Source organism: Diabrotica undecimpunctata, chromosome 7 (assembly GCF_040954645.1).
Source record: "Diabrotica undecimpunctata isolate CICGRU chromosome 7, icDiaUnde3, whole genome shotgun sequence".
NCBI classification, from domain to species: domain Eukaryota; kingdom Metazoa; phylum Arthropoda; class Insecta; order Coleoptera; family Chrysomelidae; genus Diabrotica; species Diabrotica undecimpunctata.
In genome coordinates this window covers 80547435-80569486 of record NC_092809.1, presented here as the reverse complement: position 1 = coordinate 80569486, position 22052 = coordinate 80547435, and the positions used below count along the sequence as shown (strand labels likewise).

General features: G+C 32.9%; 1 protein-coding gene across 1 annotated transcript in view; it reads right to left on the bottom strand.

The window, feature by feature from the left end:
* The window catches only part of Vinc (vinculin), a 453217-nt gene that overhangs the window by 118564 nt on the left and 312601 nt on the right, over positions 1-22052 (bottom strand). The window contains exon 14 of the mRNA XM_072537619.1: positions 12439-12471. Coding sequence (XP_072393720.1) covers positions 12439-12471 — 33 coding nt within the window. The remainder of the gene's footprint in view (positions 1-12438; positions 12472-22052) is intronic.

The window sequence follows — 22052 nt, the reverse complement described above, 5'->3', positions numbered from 1 at the left end:
AAAGGAAAGAGCAAAAGAATCTTAAGGATGAGGTCAAGGGACTTGGTAACGTTATAAATGTTACATGTTTGTTATTTTTCTTTTAATAATTATTTTATTTCAATTTCTTTTGCTTTTATTCGTTTATTTACTTTATCTTTTATTTTACTATTTTTATTCTAAAAACAGTTGGCGTCCATTCAACTCTTCAATCAACTAAATATCCTATTTAATCTTTATTTTTAATTTTCAATCTTCATTTATATCCGTAATAATTACTGTATTTCACTTGTCTGTTCTATATCACAGAAATGGTACATATAAATTTCTATTTCTCATTTCAGTCGACAAACGTTATTTGTCAGTTGACAACTCTGTCCTGCCATATCACACTTGAATGCTAGAGAAAGGGAAATTAGTTTTTATAATGTCTTTTGCTTATTTAAGCTGGTGCTTGGATTGAAAATTCATTTTATTTATTAAATCTTTTTCTGGGGTGAGTACTAACATTTCTAGTTGATCAATTTTTTTGATATATCTGTCTTTTTATAATTTCGTATTTACCTTAACCTAAAACTACAACAACGTTTTATTTTTCAATGTATTATTCCTATATGCAGTTAGTATATCTTTATTATAATTTAACTACTTCATCTGATAATAATTATATTCATTTTATATTTGCCAATTTGCTATTTTCTATTTAATATTGTAATTATTTTCAATTTTCATATGGCAAGGAAATATTTTAAGAGATATAAGTGGCTAGTTTTTTTGGCCCGAACTCATTTTTATCTGCCTTTTTTAGCTGAATAATTCTGCAGCACATGGTCGACCATGCCGCAATAACTGCAGCAGCTAAGTAGAACCCAATGGTCACCTGAAGATGAAAGTATCTAAGGCCAACATCAGCAACCAACCACTACATTCTGCAACCTTTTGACGCCAACAACAAGCTATCCAGTGATGCCATAAGTATCATTTTATATTTGTAAAGCTTATAGGCAACATTTGCTTTGTGATTTTGTTCATTTTAATTTATTATTAAAATTTTTAATTTTTTTAGTTAGTTATATACATTAAATATGATTAGTTAATATCTTGGTTTATTTGTCCCAGCCAAACTCATTTTTCATCTTTACTTTGATATACGAATGAAGGTTGAAAGAAGGAATAAAGGCGTAATTACATGCACGCCCCATCCGAAGGTAATGGTTATGAAACAAAAGACCTTTTTTACGAGCAACTGACTGATCAGTATAAGCATCTACCAAAACATGATATAGTAATTGGTGATTGCAATGCAAAAGTGCGGAAAAAGCTATGTATAACGTAGTAGATGGAGTACATAGCAAGCATGAAGTGACAAATGATAATGGCCAAAGGATAAACAGTTTTGCGATGGAAAAATGGTGGTGAGGAGCACCTAGTTAAAACTAAAAGAACTACAAAGGGAACCTGGATGTCCCTTGATGGAAGGACGGTTAACCAGATTGATCACGTATTGATGGAAGGAAACCACATGAAATTTATAAGAAATATAAGAGGTACGAGAGGAGCCGAAATGGAGTCGGACCATTTTCTGATTAGAGCTATATGCAGACCGGTGCAAAAAGAAATGAGAAAAACACATTTTAAGAATGCCTTAAAATAGCAGAAGTAAAGAAAAGATTAAGACAATTGGCACTAATAAATAATAATGATGGTATGAACCAGAGTTACAAAGATCAAAGAAGAATAATGAGAAGGGTATGTAGACGAAAGAAAAGAGAATATAACAAAAAAATAATAAAAGAAATAGAGGAAAGATTTCAGAAAAAAGAAATAATGTCGTTTTATCAAAAAGTTAAAAAAACTAAAATCACATACCAGAATTATAATGCATCAATGAAAAAGGAAGATAAAACACTGATACGTAAAAAAGTGATGGGTATATGGGAGAGGCCTTCGAGTGAACTACTGAATGAGCAAAATGCAGATGAGAATGAAAATATCCTTATACAGGATGATGACATAATAATAGAAATGCTAGCGAAGGAGAGATTAAACAGATAATAAATTAATTAGGAGAGATAATGACATTCTCTCTCCTGTTGCCGACCAGAATGTAGCTTCGACTATTTTTAAATAATTTTAAACTGTTTGTCCTTGTTTAGTGTAGTGTTATGTACAACTTTATGTTTAATTCTATGTTTATGACATTCTGCAATTGTTGGATAGCTCAAAATTGACGAAATGCCCCTTCGCTCTATGGAGCGAAAGTATTTGGGCAAGATTTAATTAATAAAACTGTGCTAGATATCTGCCTTTATTTTATCAAAGTTCATTTATTCGTTTTCGTTTTGAAGTTAATAGATCAGTGACAGATCATATTTTTAAACTAAAAGAAATTCAGACTACCTATTATGAAGGATAAGAAGGAATAAAATGTATGAAGCACTGAGCTCCTTGGGCATACCCGCCAAACTAGTTAGGTTATTAAGAATGACTCTGATAAGGAGATCCGTTATCCACGGTGCTTTTAATTTGGTATTGGAAACAATAATTAGAGATAGACAACGACCGGAACCATCTTCAACAATGAACATCAATGTCTGGCCTTCGCTGAAGGCTTTCGAACGAAAACAAGAAAAGAATTACAAAATCTGATAAAAATATTAGAAAAGGAGGAAACATATTTTGACCTAGAAATACACCAGGAAAAGTCAAGGTACACGATACTCGGAAATACAGAGTAAAAAGAGGAGGGGCAGTTTACTTTCATACCTAATGAATCAAGGGAATACAATTTCGAGAAAGTGGTCTATTTTACTTATCTGGGGTTTTTATATAAGAAAAAGGTCAGGAAAAATGGTAACTGAATGCAAAATTGGCGAAGGGAAATAAAAAGATGAGAAGCCTAAGACCACCGATAAAATTAAAATATGTATCGAGAAAAACAAAATTAAGGGTATATAAAACAGTTATTAATAAGGCCCACAGTGACGTATGGTAGTGAAGAATGTATAATGAAAAAAGCAAATACGTTGAAAGTCGAAAGAATTGGAAAAAATACTGTTGAGCTTTGTAAATAAATAAATATGCGTTCAGAATGGCATTTCGAAAAAATTGAAAATTTGGCCATTGGCAAGTGAATGTAATACCAATTAATCCTCTGATATAAGATATTTTACATTAAAGTATATACGATGAGATATGATTTTTTTTAAGAAAAATGGGGTTTTTTAAATTACCCGAATTTTCCTTGATAGTTATAGTATATCATTCATAATTGTTCCAAATAATATATAAGAAAGTATTGTTGAATACTTTACAAATAATCAAGAGTATAAAACTGGTCTAATTAAAACTCACTAAGCGTACTACCCTGGTCGAAAGATCGAATGAAACTTTGTATATTCTTTATTAATCACTCATAATCCAAACCATAAATAAAATTTACTCAATACGTTTGGTAACACCTTTCTACATAATACATACAGTAGTAGTGGCACGTTTTATTCTTTAAATATTTAACTCACATCAGATGAAATGAAAATAATAGAATGAAATTACTATTTAAATGGGAATAAGCCACAATTAAAGGTTAAATAAAGTAAGTTTATTGACGTTTTAATTTCCACTTCGGAAATCGTTCTCAAAATACAAACATTAGTGATATATATATATATATATATATATATATATATATATATATATATATATATATATATATTGTTATGGATCAGTTTATCGATCAGAAATAGAATAAAGAATTTTTTTATTATTTTAATATACCGCGGGCATATAAGTTAAAATACAACCCTGTACTTATTTGTAATAGTTAGAATAAGAGAAGACATTGTTTCCGTGACGGAACAGTTTTTCCTTGATTGAAAGACTGAGTGAATAGTGAAAGGACAATGGAACCTCGTATAATTATAGATTTAAGAATAAACTTGTAATTGTATTTTGCGGTGGGCATTTTTCGAAAGTAAATAAGAATTAGATTTAGATATGAGATAACAAGAATTTGGAATTTTATTTCTGTTGAAAAAGGCAAAATTGTTAATGGTTTCTGAAAAGTAATTTGAGTGAAAGTAGTTTATTTGTTTTAAATATTATGTTGGAAATTTTCTAAATCGAAAATTAGTGGGAAAGATGAATGCTTATGATTGGTTAAAAAGGAATGATGGGGAATGAGAGAGTGGAGAAGGTTGTCTGGGGAGATTGAAAAGATTATTATGTTACCGGCAGACCAGAAGAGAAGACGTGTTTTCGGGTAGTCAATTTGAGTACCAGTGTTTTCGTGTGTTAGTGAAAAAGGTGGAAGCTGAGAGCAGATCAAAATCGAGAAGATTAATACCTCTTTTGAGTCTGCATAGTCCACGAGACATAATTGAGAAAGAAAGGAGAATTTGTGAATAAAGAGTACCGGTCAAAAGAGGCTTGGGCTTGTGTTTTCGGAGGAGTAGTTTGCTGGTATGCGGTTTGGATCAATGCTGAGAACGGGAAAGATTTGATGGTAGCCGGACATAATCAATCAAGGAAGGAACTGTGGTTTGATAGAGAGGAGACATCATTGGTGTAAAAAAAAATAAAGGTCAGTCAAATAATTTGAATGAAAGAAAACTTTAAGATATTCTAAAGATAAAATCAAAGATAAGCATACGAACTAAGATTCCAAGTTTTAAAGAGTTATTTTTTTGTGAATAAATTATATTTTATATGGTCAATTTTTTTAGTAGATATTATTATAAAACAGATCAATAGACAGTTTGTTAATTAAAATTAAATTTAGAGTATGGGAGTTTGTTGGGAAAGATAATTGCCCACAAAAAGTTATTTATTAACATTCACCGTATTGCTTATTGAAAATAAATGATAATTTGTGTGCATATTTATGTTGTTTTAATGTTAGTTCCGTTTCCAGTTCTATCCCGATTATGAGCAACTAGGAGATACTGAACCCACTAGAAGAGATATATAAAGTAAACTGATTAAAGTAAAATTAAAAAGGCACCCTGAGAATTTTTATTAGTAATTGAATTGTATCACTCTGCATAAATTAGTGAATTAATTAATTAAATAATTGGATTAATTAAATTAGTGTTTATCAATAATAAAACATCATAAAGCAGATCACAACAACATGACGCCCAAAGTGGGGCTTAAAAGTATCTCTAGTTGTAAATTTGAAGGATCAGAAACGGAAAACAGGTGATTGAGAGAATTTATCTGCCCGTCGGAAAGAATTTGATATATTTATTTGAAAATTTATGAAATTATTTGAGTTATTTTATCTAGGTACAATTTTACATTTATTCTATTTTTGATTGATTTAATTTTTTGATGAATTTAAAATTTATGTGATAAATTGATAATATTTGGGGGAGAAATATTTGTCGTGTTCTGCAACATAGAGAGTGTTGTAAAATTTCACATTTGGCGGGGACAAAAAACAGCAACAAAAAGAAACAACATGTCGACCACAAGGAGTCAAAGCAAAATGCAAGAAAGAAACGAGGATAACAGATTAGAAGAAACAATTGTTGAAGAAGGATCGGATAATGAAGGAAATGCTACAATAATGGAGGAAAGAAAAGAAACAGGGATGATGGAAAAATTATTAGCAATGAGGTAAATACAGACACAAACAATAGAGAAAAACCAAATTGAAACATCAAAGAAAATTGATAGAAATCAACAAGAAACATCACTAAAAATGGATGAAACAAAACAGACAATGGAAGAAAACCAACGGGAAACAAGGCAAGCAATAGAACTAAATAACAGAAATATAGAGCAGCGTTTGGAAAACTATGAACAAAAATTAGAAGAAAATGATAGGAAAATGGAAAAGCGTTTGGACAAATATGAAAATGAGGTAAAAGTCTGTTAAGAAAAAGTCAGAGAAGAAACAGAGAGGAAACTAGAGATGCAGAGAGAAGAAATAGAAACTAAAATGAAAGATATTAAGACTGTACAGAAAAAGGAATTAGAACAGTTAGAAACAAAATTTGAAATGGCGTTACAAGAAGACAAGAAAGAAATAGAAAAACAAATTGAGGATATCAGAAAACAACGAGAGACGGGAGACAGGAGAGAAGTACTCATCCAAAGTCCGGGTGACATAAAAATACAGTTTGGCGGGGACGTAAAAAAATTACACCCAGTAATTTTCATCAACAATTTAAAAAAGTACGACATATCGGTAATTTCGAAACAGCAAAAGAAACGATAAGGAACCATCTTAAAGATGAGGCAAGTTTATGGTTTGATAGCAAAGAAGAAGAATTGCAAAATTGGCAAACATTTGAACAAAAATTTCTGAATTATTTCTGGGGGAAAATACAACAGATAGAGATAAACAAGGAATTACAAAATGGAAGATACCAGGATAGTATAGGTATATCAGAAAAAACATATGCCCTACAACTATACAACAATGCAAGACACTTACATTATAACTATTCGTCCGAACAGCTAGTGGAACTAATAGCCAGACATTTTGAAGATACCTTATAAGATCACATAACTCTACAAAACTACAAAGATATTGACAGTTTATGTCAATTCTTACAAATACGAGAAGCAAAATTAAGAGAAAGAAAAATGAGGAGAACGCAAGAAAATTATAGACAACGAGCAAATCAAGAGTATAGAGATAGAGGAAAAAACTTTAGGAGAGAGTACACAAGAAGAAAATTTGTCCCGAGGAGGGAGAACGAAAGTAGAGACAACGGAAGAGTAAACTATGAACAACGAAAATGGAACGAAAACAGATATCGAGAGAACCAGAATAGAAACAACACTCGCACATATCAGGAAAACCGAAATAATAATAGAACGAATGAACCGGAAAATCGCGGAAACCGTTACGGGTCCGAGAGACAAAGAGAAAACAGAAGAGCGGTCAACAACACACACATAGAGGAATATGAGGATGAGAGACAAAGCGACAGAAGTAGAAGCGAACAAGAACAGCAAGCGTCTTTTTCACGAAGGCGCTCACTAAAGACAAAGAAACAAACAGGAATTTTTTGTCACCCGAAGGAATTTATTAAATTGGCAGAAAATAAGGACAAAATAAGTGGAGCAAATCTGAAATTTGTAGATGGTTTTATCAACGAGACAGATTAAAATTATGATTGATACTGGATCGGAAATTACACTGATCAACAGAAAACTAATAGAGGAAGTTAATTTAACGAATTTGATTTACAAAATTCCCAAGGTAAATTTAGTGGGCGCAAATAAACGGACTTTGGCAACGATAAATGAAGGAATACGAATAAAAGTACGATTGGATAAGAAATTTTATGCACTACATTGTGTTGTGATGCCAAACATGTCGCATGATATGATCGTAGGAGTGGATGAATTGGCAGAAAAACATGTGGTGATAGATTTCAAAAATAACACGATGAAAATCACAGAGGAAAAAGAAGAAGAACAGGACAGTAAGGAAATGAAAAAGGAAAATGAGAAACGGAAAAATGATTTAGACAAAGAACAAACGGTGGAAATGAATTTGGCAATGAAGCAAGGACAGAAAAGAAAGAGGAGATTGGCAAAAGAAAGTGAAAAGTGGGTTTCCTCAAAAGAAGAGATGAGCCCAGAAGAAGAAAAAGAAGAAAGATTAACAAAAGAAGACGAAAAAGGTACAATTGAAACAGTGGTATTTGAAGAAGTCTGCGAAATGGAGGAGGCAGAATACAAAATAAATGTGTGTAAAGAAATTGAGGAAAAAGAAAGAAAGTTGATATGTGGAGAAGAAAAGGAAAAGGAATTGCGTGTAATATTGAGAAAGTATAAAGATTTAATAAATGAAGAAAACAGAGTAGCCAAAAAGTATGAACATTCATTTGAGGTTAAAGACTTAGGAAATTTTCGATCGAAAACTTATCCGATCCCATATAAATACCGACAGGAGGTGAAAGGAGAAATTAACAAAATGTTAGAAGATCAAATCATAGAGAGATGTGACTCGCCGTACATCAACCCAATCGTGATTGTGAAAAAAAGCAGTGGAGAATTGAGGCTCTGTTTGGATGCCCGGAATATAAATCAACACACGGTATCTCAATATGAATCACCTCTCAACATCGAAGCTATTTTTGGGAGAATTACGGGAACACACATGTTTTCTAAAATTGATTTGAAACATAGTTTTTGGTTAATACCGTTAGCAGAAAGATGTAGAAATTACACCGCTTTCTCAATCGATGGTATTGTATACCGATTTAAAGTAGTACCTTTTGGATTACAAAGTGCGTGTGCAGCATTGGTAAGAGCTCTCCATACAATATTAAATAAATATGAAGATTTCATAGTGCACTACATCGACGACTTACTCATTTTTTCACCAGATACATCAAGTCATTTGGAACACATAAAGATTATTTTGGGAGAATTGGACAAGGCTGGATTAAAACTGAATATTGAAAAATGTCAATTTTTTCAAAAAGAAGTAATATATTTGGGATTTAAATTAGACACACAAACAGTTAGTTTAACCGAGGACCGGGTAAAACTCATAGATGAATACCCAAGACCAACGAATTTAAAAACATTGAGAGGTTTTCTCGGGACGATCAACTATTTTAAAAAACTAATTCCTGATTTAAGCCAGAAGGAAATTCCTCTGATCAAATTATTGAAGAAGGGTGTTAAATGGAATTGGAAAGAACAAGAGAAAGCTTTTCAAATTTTAAAAGAGGAATTCTCGAAAGGAACGAAAATATATCATCCCATGTACAATTTGCCTTTCATACTACGAACTGATGCATCCATTCAAAAATTTGCGGGAGTTTTGTCGCAAATACAAAACAATCAAGAAGTGCCGATTTGTTTTATTTCCCGGGTGACAAAAACACACGAAAGAAAATACAGTGTGACTGAACTAGAGTTTGCTAGCGTACTTTTCTGTGTAAATAAGTTAAGATTTTATCTGTTGGGAGCAAAATTCACAATCGAAACTGATCATGCAGCTTTGGTACATATAATGAAAAATCGTCTGGTTAACAATCGTATACATAGAGGCATTTTGTTACTACAGGAGTATGACTTTGAGTTTCGATATATAAAAGGAAAAGACAACATTATAGCCGACGCTCTCACAAGGGATGAAGACTCGGGGAAAAAGGAAGTAATTGCTTTTCATGTAGGACTGAACATTTTGACACAAGAGGAAGGTGTATTTTCGTTAAACGAAATTAGAACAAATCAAGAAGACCTGGAAGAAAGAGAAAAAAGAAGAGCGGAGAGGGAAAACGGTATATTTTTCAAACGAATTGATGGAAAGGAACTATACGTGATAACACAGACATTGGCAGAAAGGATCTTACCGAAATTACACGAGGACAATGGACATATCGGCAGCAGGAAGGTTTGGCTGGTTTTTCGCGAAAACTATATATGCCGAAAAGATTACCGGATTGCAAAAGAAGTTACCCAAAGATGTGAAACATGTCAAAAATATAAAAGCAGAAATTTCCGAAATGAAAATGTGGCTAAAAATATTGTATCCCACCAAAAATTAGACATTGTGGCAATAGATATGTTAAGTGATCTGATAATGACCACGCAGAGGAACAAACATATTTTGGTGATGGTAGATATTTTTTCGAAATATGTAAAGCTATACAAATGCCGTACGACAAAGGGGGAAGAAATTATGAGAAAGATAGACAATTTTATAGCCACCGTAGGAACACGAAGGAAAATTCTTTTAGACAATGCTACGTATTTCCGGAGTGACCGATTCAAGAGACAGTTGCAAGACAGGGGAATAGGGACAAATTTTGTCAGTATCCGACATCCTAAAAGTAATCCGTCAGAACGTTTTATACAAGAGACTACAAAATTCCTCCGCATTGCTGCCATTGGACAACATCGACGATGGGATAGGAAAGTGGCAGAAATCGAAAACTACTTGAACACCACTCCAAGTACAGTGACAAAAGAGACGCCGGAATATGTCATGAAGGGTATTATGCCAGTACGGCCATGGGAAGAACCGGAGCAGAGAGAGTATCAAATAGTATTGGAAACTGTTCGAAGGAGGCTGCAGCGCAGTAATGAAAAATATCTCCAAAGGCAAATCCAGAATAGAAAACGAAGACCAGTGACTTTCCAGAAGGGAGAAAAGGTGCTTGTAAGGGCGTTACGAGTATCAAATCTCACGGGGGACGTGTGTGCAAAGCTAATGCCTATTTTCGAGGGTCCATACATCATACAAAATGAAAATGGAATAAACAGCTATGTTCTTAGACATGTAGAATCAGAAAAGATACGAGGAGTTTACAATATCCAGGATGTGTACAAATACCATGAATAAAAATAGTATAGATTTTAAGATGGAGTAATAAAAATTTAGGATAGGATAAAATGACTACAAAAGAAAAATTTTGTGTTGAGAGAAAATAATATTTTTTTTTGGTTACACTTAAAATGACACATACACACATAAAAAAAAAGAATATTTGTATCTCAAAACAAGGCGGGGATTTGTTATGGATCAGTTTATCGATCAGAAATAGAATAAAGAATTTTTTTATTATTTTAATATACCGCGGGCATAAAAGTTAAAATACAACCCTGTACTTATTTGTAATAGTTAGAATAAGAGAAGACATTGTTTCCGTGACGGAACCTTGATTGAAAGACTGAGTGAATAGTGAAAGGACAATGGAACCTCGTATAATTATAGATTTAAGAATAAACTTGTAATTGTATTTTGCGGTGGGCATTTTTCGAAAGTAAATAAGAATTAGATTTAGATATGAGATAACAAGAATTTGGAATTTTATTTCTGTTGAAAAAGGCAAAATTGTTAATGGTTTCTGAAAAGTAATTTGAGTGAAAGTAGTTTATTTGTTTTAAATATTATGTTGGAAATTTTCTAAATCGAAAATTAGTGGGAAAGATGAATGCTTATGATTGGTTAAAAAGGAATGATGGGGAATGAGAGAGTGGAGAAGGTTGTCTGGGGAGATTGAAAAGATTATTATGTTACCGGCAGACCAGAAGAGAAGACGTGTTTTCGGGTAGTCAATCTGAGTACCAGTGTTTTCGTGTGTTAGTGAAAAAGGTGGAAGCTGAGAGCAGATCAAAATCGAGAAGATTAATACCTCTTTTGAGTCTGCATAGTCCACGAGACATAATTGAGAAAGAAAGGAGAATTTGTGAATAAAGAGTACCGGTCAAAAGAGGCTTGGGCTTGTGTTTTCGGAGGAGTAGTTTGCTGGTATGCGGTTTGGATCAATGCTGAGAACGGGAAAGATTTGATGGTAGCCGGACATAATCAATCAAGGAAGGAACTGTGGTTTGATAGAGAGGAGACATCATTGGTGTAAAAAAAAATAAAGGTCAGTCAAATAATTTGAATGAAAGAAAACTTTAAGATATTCTAAAGATAAAATCAAAGATAAGCATACGAACTAAGATTCTAAGTTTTAAAGAGTTATTTTTTTGTGAATAAATTATATTTTATATGGTCAATTTTTTTAGTAGATATTATTATAAAACAGATCAATAGACAGTTTGTTAATTAAAATTAAATTTAGAGTATAGGAGTTTGTTGGGAAAGATAATTGCCCACAAAAAGTTATTTATTAACATTCACCGTATTGCTTATTGAAAATAAATGATAATTTGTGTGCATATTTATGTTGTTTTAATGTTAGTTCCGTTTCCTGTTCTATCCCGATTATGAGCAACTAGGAGATACTGAACCCACTAGAAGAGATATTTAAAGTAAACTGATTAAAGTAAAATTAAAAAGGCACCCTGAGAATTTTTAATAGTAATTGAATTGTATGACTCTGCATAAATTAGTGAATTAATTAATTAAATAATTGGATTAATTAAATTATTGTTAATCAATAATAAAACATCATAAAGCAGATCACAACAATATATATATATATATATATATATATATATATATATATATATATATATATATATATATATATATATATATATATATATATATATATATATATATATATATATATACACATACAAACTAATGTTTGTATTTTGAGAACGATTTACGAAATGGAAATTGAAACGTCAATAAACTTACTTTAACCTTTAATTGTGGCTTATTCCCATTTAAATAGTAATTACTTTAAAATGCCACAAGAAAATAGCTTCAGAACAATAATAGAATGAAGACACAAAAATAGTTATTTACTTTAGATTTATCAGATAAGGACGTTTAAACAGTAAAACAACAATATTTGTGAAAATCTAAAGACGTACTAAAAACATCAGATTAAGTATATACCTAGAGTTAAAAATATTTAAAAAAATTCAAGACTATTAATACTTTTATAATTATTATAAGATACTAATTATACGTATTATAAAAATAGCGTATTGGTTTTTCTTTAAGGTAATTTGAAACACACCACTGACAAATACAATGCTTTTACTGAAATAAAATATTAGAAAGCGCCCAATATATACCTTTGTCAATAAAGTAACGGTTTGGAGTAGTTTCTGAAATAAAATAATTATGTTAAAAACTATTAATATTGTTCAGTGCATATGTACAATATGTTAAGCATATGTACAATATTTGTATTTTATAAAAAGAGAAAGTGTTTTTTATATATTGACGTTCTTTCAGCAAAGCAAACATGAAATATATTTTTAATTGGTTTTGAATATGTATACAATTACAATTATTATATGTATAGAATTATGGCAAATCATAGATTTATGATTATATATATATATATATATATATATATATATATATATATATATATATATATATATATATATATATATATATATATTAGCATATCTTGAAGAAGCAAATAAATTTTGCGAAAGCTTGATAAAAGAACAAAGAATTGAAAAAAGAACATAAGAGTTGTTTTACTTATCCTGCCCTAATAATGACGGCAACCTCAAAATAAAACTAAATAAAACTTTAGTTTACATAACGTGTCAGTCAATAATACCTAAATAGTGGTTTGTGTGTGTGCGCGTGTGTGTGTTCCGAAAGATTTCCTCGGTATACAATTGAGCTAAACCATTACAAGAATTAATATTAAACTCCACAGTCTTCCGGGTCGAACCGCGTCGATTAACTGTTTATCAAAAACCCACCCATACCAATCGTTACTTGCAATCCAGATCAATACACCTTTGCGATGATGAAGTAGACCAGCTGAACTCTCTAGTTCAGCAAGCCCTCATCCAAAACGGTTACCGTGAAAATCACATCAATAGGAGCATCCAGACACCATTCTCCAACTCAATCTCAACCTAAAGGCAGACCCTCATCATACAAAAGTTTTTTCCTTAAATGGTATTGGATGATGATACCATCAAAGGTATCACTGAAAAAATCGAAAAAATTCTTAAATCAAGAGGAATAAAGACAATTTTTATCCTCCAACAAAAACTTTCATCTACATCAACATCAACATTTCAAATGAATAACACAGACTTTATGAAACTCCTTGTGTAGATTGCCGCCGATCCTATATAGGCCAAATAGATCGTAAAATCCAAAATAGGATTGACGAATATTTCATTGCTGTACGCAACTCCGATTTAATATCAGCTCTAGGTCAACACCATCTTCATACAGGTCACAAAACGACGGCATACGGTTACCTTCGACATGGTGACCTCTCATAAAGAAAATATCGTCCGCTCCACCCGCGAATCAAAACCCTACTGTCAGAAATCTTCACCTAAACCACGTCACTGTTGACGGTATAAATGCACCGTCCCATGTTCCCAGTAGCAGTAATGCATTGGTTAGTGATCAGTGTAGCAGTACCTGGGGGCTCGGTAGACTGAGACCTCGAAAGAACTAAAGAAGACATCAAAGAGGATGCGCAATGATAATCGACATGGTTCAACCCGGAAGACTGTGGAGTTTAATATTAATTCTTGTAGTAGTATTAATCTTAGCTCTAGATTTAATATATATCTAATATATATAATATATATATATATATATCTATATATATATATATATATATATATATATATATATATATATATATATATATATATAATATATATTATATATTATATACAGTATACTCCCTTTATAACGAACACGGTTATTACGAGGTTTCGCTTATAACGAGGTACATTAGATGTCCCGTGAAATTTCTATTGAACTATAACCCTTTATAGCGGAGTAAATTTGCTTATAACGAGAGAAAATAAGATTGAAAAACGTGTTTTTTACGTTTTGGCCCGGCCGTAGCTATAAATAAATACCCTTTTTAACTGCGGGCCGCCCGCAATAAACTTCTTACAATTTATGATTCTTAGTCGGAAATGTAAAATTTATGATTCACAAGTGTCATTGTGTTGGGTTGACCATTCACACCTAATAATATGGGTCCTAATAGACAAGATGTGGAAAGTGTTTTAAAGGTTGTCAGAAACTTTATCCAAGACAAAACGCAAATGAAGAAGCATAAAACTGTTTCACATCTTTAGAAAATATGATAGATAGAATACTGGACAATTTAAAGCAGTCAAAAATGACAAAATAACTTTATACGCTTTATACATATTTACAGAATACAGATTTTTTGTTTTAACCTATATCCTTGACAGTAAAAGTAAACAACTCTTTTTTGTTTTAATGCATTTCATTGACAATAAAAGTAAACAACTTTGTTTTAAAAACGCCATTCAAACAATATTTATTAGCATCTTATATTGCTCCGAATGGCTTCACTATAGAAAGTTAATGTTTTAGAAAACTACATATTCATATGTATGCACAATATTATTGTTGTTGGATATAACGAGATCCGCTTATAACGAGGTAATTAGTCTGCCATTTCAGTTCTCGTTATAGAGGGAGTCTACTGTATTATATATTATATATTATATATTATATATTATATATTATATATTATATATTATATATTATATATTATATATTATATATTATATATTATATATTATATATTATATATTATATATTATATATTATATATTATATATTATATATTATATATTATATATTATATATTATATATTATATATTTTGTAACCAAAACAAAATTTATTTAATTACCTTATTTTATAGTAAAATTGTGGCTTGTTTTCAACAAAAAATATTAAAAAAGCAATGTTAAACGATAATCGACACAAATTTTGAATGGGTGCGCTACGTTTTGGGAAGACTGCCCAATAAAACGAAGACCTGGATCCAGACCAAAAAGATTAATTATTCCAAGTGATGACTGTTTTTTGATGTTTCAACTATCTCACTCAATGAGATTTGTTGGAAAATATCTAGATGGGATGATCATTTGTGGTTAGATGGTTAGCAATCAGTCCAGATCTCAATTCCCTGGATCGTGTCTGGGATGAGTGTCACAAGTATTCTAAACATACACCAGCTCAAAGAGCTACCCTGGAGCAGTGAGTTACTAACGTAATTAAAGTATTAAAAAAAAGGCAAAACATTGTAAAGTTTATTAGGTACAAACAAGCAAAGAAAAATAGATACATATAGATAAAGCAAAATATATAATGTGAAAAAAACAAAACATTATGTTAATAATTAGGCATGAAAAAGTAAGAAACATATATACTTATAGATAAAACAAAAAAAGTATTATGGGTACAACAGGTAACCTCCTACTACAGTCCAAAAAAATAGCCTTTGAGCATCTATAATTGAAGACCTCGGTGCAAGAACCGGGCAACTCCACTTTTCTAAATTGTTGGTAAATCGAAAAAAACTTAATATTTTTAGAAAATGTTAATAAATTACACTCAATTAAATTAATCCTTCTAGAGGAACATTAGACAGCCCTTATATATTCAATCATTACTTTTATTCATATTGTAGACCCAACAATTTTGTTTTAAAAAAATGGACTTGCCTGTTTTTTGTTCCAAAAATCCCACGTGGTAAAAATAAAAATGAAACAATGTACTGTTTTGGATTTTTTATTGCAAATGATACATTGAAATGAAAATATAATAATCAAATAATTATTTTAAACATAAGAAGTGTCACTAACACTACCTTCATCACGATCTTCGTTTACATCTACAAAATTTGAGTCTCCGGCATTATCAGTAATATTGTCATAACATAACATGCGGTTGTAATAACCTTGGTCATTTAATGGCACATATTTTCGTACTAAGTCTCTTAAATCTTTAATTTTTTTAGGGTTTATGTCCAAGTGCTTTGAGTATGCTCTAATATTAGGCATGGCGAATGCAATAGTATCTGCTTCATAACAAATTTTGTGGAAATAACAAATCCCAAACTTATAGAACATTCGATGAACTGATTATTTTTTGTATACCTCATTAATCTATAGCAAACTTTTTTTTTTGGCCCTTTGGGGGCTAATTTAAAAAGTTGTTTAAAATGGTCAGAAAAGTTTAGGATCATATCTTGGTCTACAGGAACTACCCTAAATTTTTTCGAAGTTTGTTCAACTAACTTTATCCATTCTGACGGTAGATATATTCTTTCCTTCTTCCTTTTATTTTTTTCTATAAGTCCAAATGACCTATCACATGGTAGAAAACTGTGTCCTGGTTCGGGATACTGGTGATGTATTTGAATAATTTTTTTATTTACATTTACCAAAGTATACAGATATTTCACTAACGTTTGATTTTTGTTCTGTGCAAATGCATTGTCCAAAAAAATGTATAGCTTACTTACTGAACCAGGCAAATATGTGTTTATATAATGATCAAGAAAAGATATGACTTCGTTACTTCCTTTCTTCGCGGTCTGCTCATCATACATGTAAAAAGTTGATGTGCCAAATTTTCCCGAATGAATACAAAAATTATATTCCCAAAGTTGCCTTTTGTAAAACACATCTCCTGCTGGAACATGGGGTAAAGGCAAATTCTGCTGGAAGTCGAAACATAATACTTCGATGGACTCGTCTTCTTTACTGAGAATGGTAACTTCTTTTAATCTTCTGTAAAACACCTCAGATTTACGAATATGAAGATCTTTTTCAGTCAGACGTGCTTTTTTCTCTTCAGGATCTATCTCGGCAAGTATAAGATTTTGTAATCTGTCGCAAGTTTGACATGTGTCAGACCTCGGAGTTCCGAAACTAATATTATGATTTAATACAAAACTGCGATTGTAAAAGTCGTAGGTAACTTTTGGACGGGCTTCTTCCCCCCTTTTTAATGCCAGAAAAACTTCATTTTCATACTTCTCCAAATACAGCTTATGCATCTTCGAAATATTTAACTCTGCAGGCAGAAAAAACTTGAAATCATTTTTTTCCCGGCTATAATGGGAACTCCGCTTTGGGAAGCTGTTTATATGATTTTTTATGTTCAGAAATATTTGTTCACTGTTCTTTTAGGTACAACCTTTTTAACTGAATTCAGATACTCCTCTCCGCAGGCTTTTAACGATTTCCTTACATTTCTTTGCCAAGCACTTTCGTTTCTTACTCGTTTTCTACCTCTCTTCTCAGTTAATGTTGTCCGATCCAAAAGTCTGGGAACTCGCTTTTTTTTGTTTTAATTTCCCTTGTATTCGATACACGACTTGTACTAGGTTGATCCAAATCACTCGGAGCATATTTACTACCCGAATCTTGAAAAGGATGGGTCTCGATTTCTGACTCCGACGTCATTATAAAATCTATTATACTAAACACAAAATTTCAACCTGTTCTTTTTAACAAAATCTCACAACTAAAAACAAAATACCTAAACAGCAGACCAGTACCACCGGACCAGTGAAGGTAATCCCTACTCCGACATCTCCCACTACACGCGACCATTTCGGTGCTAAAATCGGATATCTTTTGGACTTGCCTGATTCTTGCGCCGTAATGGATGATCGGATAAATCCTTTGCTACGCTAACTTAATGAAGATTCGTTGGATTTACCTGATTCTCGTACCAAAATATGCGCAACTTCAAATTTTCTATGCTGAATGCAATAACTCAATTTCGGTTAAAAATGGTTCTTGCACCGAGGTCTTCAATTTGTCTTCCTCATTTTTGATGATGGATAAATGCTACACAATTTCCTTTTGGGAAGATTATCATCTGGAACATTAGGGCCTATATTCTCGATAGACAAATCGGAATTATAAAAATTAATGGGAAATCCCAATAAATCGGAATTAATTCCCAAAAATATTTCTAAATTTTTCCGTAAGTCTCGAGGAAGATTTATTTCCAGTCTTTGTCTTAGATGGGGCTAAAGTAGTTAAAAGGCCACATTTTTTACACAGGGATAGGCAAAATGCCCTACTCCCAGAATTCAATTTTTTTCATTTTTTTAAGTTGTATATGATTAAAACATAAGACTTAGAACAGTTTTAGACCGTCACCCCCACCCTCCAATCCCTACCCCCAAAAACGTCAGTTTTGATTTTTTTTTCGGTAGCATGCTACCAATTTAAAAATTTCAAAAAACTCACACGCATACTTAAGGCTTTTACAAAACTTGTCTATATCTTACCAGTACTATTGGAAGATACCAATTTTTAATCCATGTTAAACTTTTTAAAAAAGCGTAAACATGAAATTTAAATGTAAAATGTAATGTAATTTGCCGAAACGTGTTCGGATAAATTTCCGCGGTCAGATGAATGAAAATTACTTAGTTCTCGGGAAGAACCGCGTTGAGAATTTATTACTCGACGTTTCGGCACCCATTTTGGAGCCATTATCAAGAGTGATACGGTTCAGTTCGAGTTCGGGGTCTCAATCTGCCTACCCCCCTCACTCGAGACGTACCAGTATCGTGTTCTATATTGCAAGAACTGTCTCTCGGCACTGAGGTCTCAATCTGCCTACTCCTCAGTGTCGAGTGACAACCGGTCTTACCCTGTGTGGCTGCTTTTATACTCGCTGTATGCGCGGAAACGGTATGCGCTGACGTGGTCTGAACTGACGAGGCCTGAGCGGTGTGGGCGGGAGGTCGCTGAAGCAGGGGTCGCCATGTTGCCGGCAATCGTTTCGCGTCATCGCGCGTGTTCAAGCTGTTAGGCCGTTTTTTGATTTCGATAGCTTCACGAATGATTCTCGATTTTAAGGAGCGGATGGGGGCGATGGTTTTTGCTTTTTCGAAATGTATTTTGTGGCCTGTTTGAATATAATGTTGGGCTAGGGCTGAAGTAGTATTGCATGTGTGCACCAACATTACCATCGATGAAACCATTTCCATCTTGGACTCTAAACATCAAATCCCCCAAGACACACTTCTTTTTAGACCATCTTTTATAAAACACTGCATGTCTAATACATACTTTTTATTCCAAAATCATTTCTATCGTCAAATCAAAGGTGCCCCAATGGGATCTCCCCTCTCTCCCGTAATAGCTGATATTTTCATGGAACATTTCGAAACAGCAGCCCTGTCCTCATCAAATCTCAAACCCACCTGCTGGTTACGGTATGTTGATGACACTTTTGTCATTTGGCCTCATGGTAAAGACACGTTAGATCTCTTCCTCTCCCACCTGAATGGAATACATCCTAGTATTCAATGCGTCTTTGCCATTCCTTGATGTTCTTATTCAGAAAAACTTACCTCACAGTTTTTCCTGTTCCGTGTACCGGAAACCCACTCATACAAACCGATATCTTAATGCCCAGTCACATCAATACCCCGCCCAACTCAATTCAGTTGTCAACACTCTCATTTCTCGTTCCATAAGACTTAGCGACAACAATCATAGGTCATCCGAAATTAATTCAATAAGGCAAACACTCTTACAAAACGGCTACCACAAAACCCAAATCAATAAGAGCATTCAAAAACATCTAAACCCCATTCCATCCAAAAAAGAAACCTTGCCGCCGGATCAACCCAAAATCTTTCTACCTTTTATTAAAGGTGTCACTGACAAGATCAGTAGAACTCTTCTGCCTCTAAATATCAAAACCATCTTCACTACTCACTCCAAGTTGTCCAATCTCGTCAGATCCATAAAAGACCAAATCCCTAATGAAGACCATGGTGTCTACGAGATACCCTGTTCCAGTTGCCCACGTACATACATCGGACAGACAAACCGTCGAATCCATAACCGTATTTACGAACATTCTATATCTGTCAAACATTCCGATACTACTTCAGCCCTAGCCCAACATCATATTCAAACAGGCCACAAAATAGATTTCTAAAAAGCAAAAACCATCGCCCCCATCCGCTCCTTAAAATCGAGAATCATTCGTGAAGCTATCGAAATTGAAAAACGGAATAACAGCTTGAACACGCGCGATGACGCGAAACGATTGCCGGCAACATAGCGACCCCTGCTTCAGCGACCTCCCGCCCACACCGCTCAGGCCACGTCAGCGCATACCGTTTCCGCGCATACAGCGAGTATAAAAGCAGACACACAGGGTAAGACCCGTTGTCACTCGACACTGAGGAGTAGGCAGATTGAGACCTCAGTGCCGAGAGACAGTTCTTGCCATATAGAACACGATACTGGTACGTCTCGAGTGAGGGGAGTAGGCAGATTGAGACCCCGAACTCGAACTGAACCGTATCACTCTTGATAATGGCTCCAAAATGGGTGCCGAAACGTCGAGTAATAAATTCTCAACGCGGTTCTTCCCGAGAACTAAGTAATTTTCATATATATATATATATATATATATATATATATATATATATATATATATATATATATATATATATATATATATATATATATATATATATATATATAAAACCTAGAGCTAAGATTAATACTATTATAAAAATTAATACTAAACTCACCAGTCTTCCGGGTTGAACAGAGTCGATATCCATTGGGCCGAGCTTTCGACATCCTCTCTGATGTCTTCTTCGGGGCTTCCGAGGTCTCAGTCTCCCGAGCCCCCAGATACTACAACACTCACTAGTCACTTCTAGTTCACTTAATAGTTCAATACTACACTTTGTGCAGTCTGTCCCCGATCCTATATAGGCCAAACAAATCGTAGAATTCAAAATAGGATTTATGAACATTCCATTTCTGTTCGCAATTCCGAATCAATTTCAGCTCTCGGTCAACACCATCTTCATACAGGTCACAAAATTGATTTTGAAAACTCCTGAACCATAGCTCCCATCCGCTTCTATAAACCAAGAATTGTCCAAGAAGCCATAGAAATAGAAAAAAGACCAAATTGCCTTACGGTTAGCTTCTAGATACCTCTCATAAAGAAAATATCGCCCCCTCCATCCTCGAATCAAAATCCCACTGTCGGAAATGTTCGCACCAACTCTCGCGCCAATCCCCACCCTAACCCCCACCTAGGCCACGTCACCAACCGACGGTATAAATGAACCAGTAAGTGAACTAGAAGTGACAAGTGAGTGTAGTAATGTCTGGCGGCTCGGGAAACTGAGACCTCGGAAGCCATGAAGAAGACATCAGAGAGGATGTCGAAAACTCGGCCCAATGGATATCGAAGCGGTTCAACCCGGAAGACTGGTGAGTTTAATATTAATTTTTATAATAGTATTAATCTTAGCTTTAGGTTTAATTATACTAACCGCGGAAATCTTTCCGAATATATATATATATATATATATATATATATATATATATACATATATATATATATATATATATATATATATATATATATATATTGTGACGATTGGGGTTTATAGAAAATAATTTATAAGTTATATACTACATAATATTAGATATAAAAAAGTATTTGATTATTTTAAATAAGTTATATACTAGAGAATTTAATAAAAATTATTTATGTGAGGGCATTTTTAAGAAATTAGCATATAATAAGTGTTAAAAGTTGTATTTTAATGTTGTAAATATATTTAAGTGAGCCATGTGCATAGGCAACCAACTATACAGTAAATTGACAGACAGAAATTAATCATAATACGAATGTGAAGTGGGGTTATAATAATAATGTTAGTTTAAAATGTTTAATTTATATATATTTAATGATTTAAATGTTTATTCTGATCTGAAAAGCCTAAATGTCAACAAAATTATCAATAGAACATTAACGAATTCTCCAGAATGCAGAATTTGACCTGTGTTTATGTTGGAACATTCTGGAATAATGATTATGTCGGTGGATGGAACAGATACTTT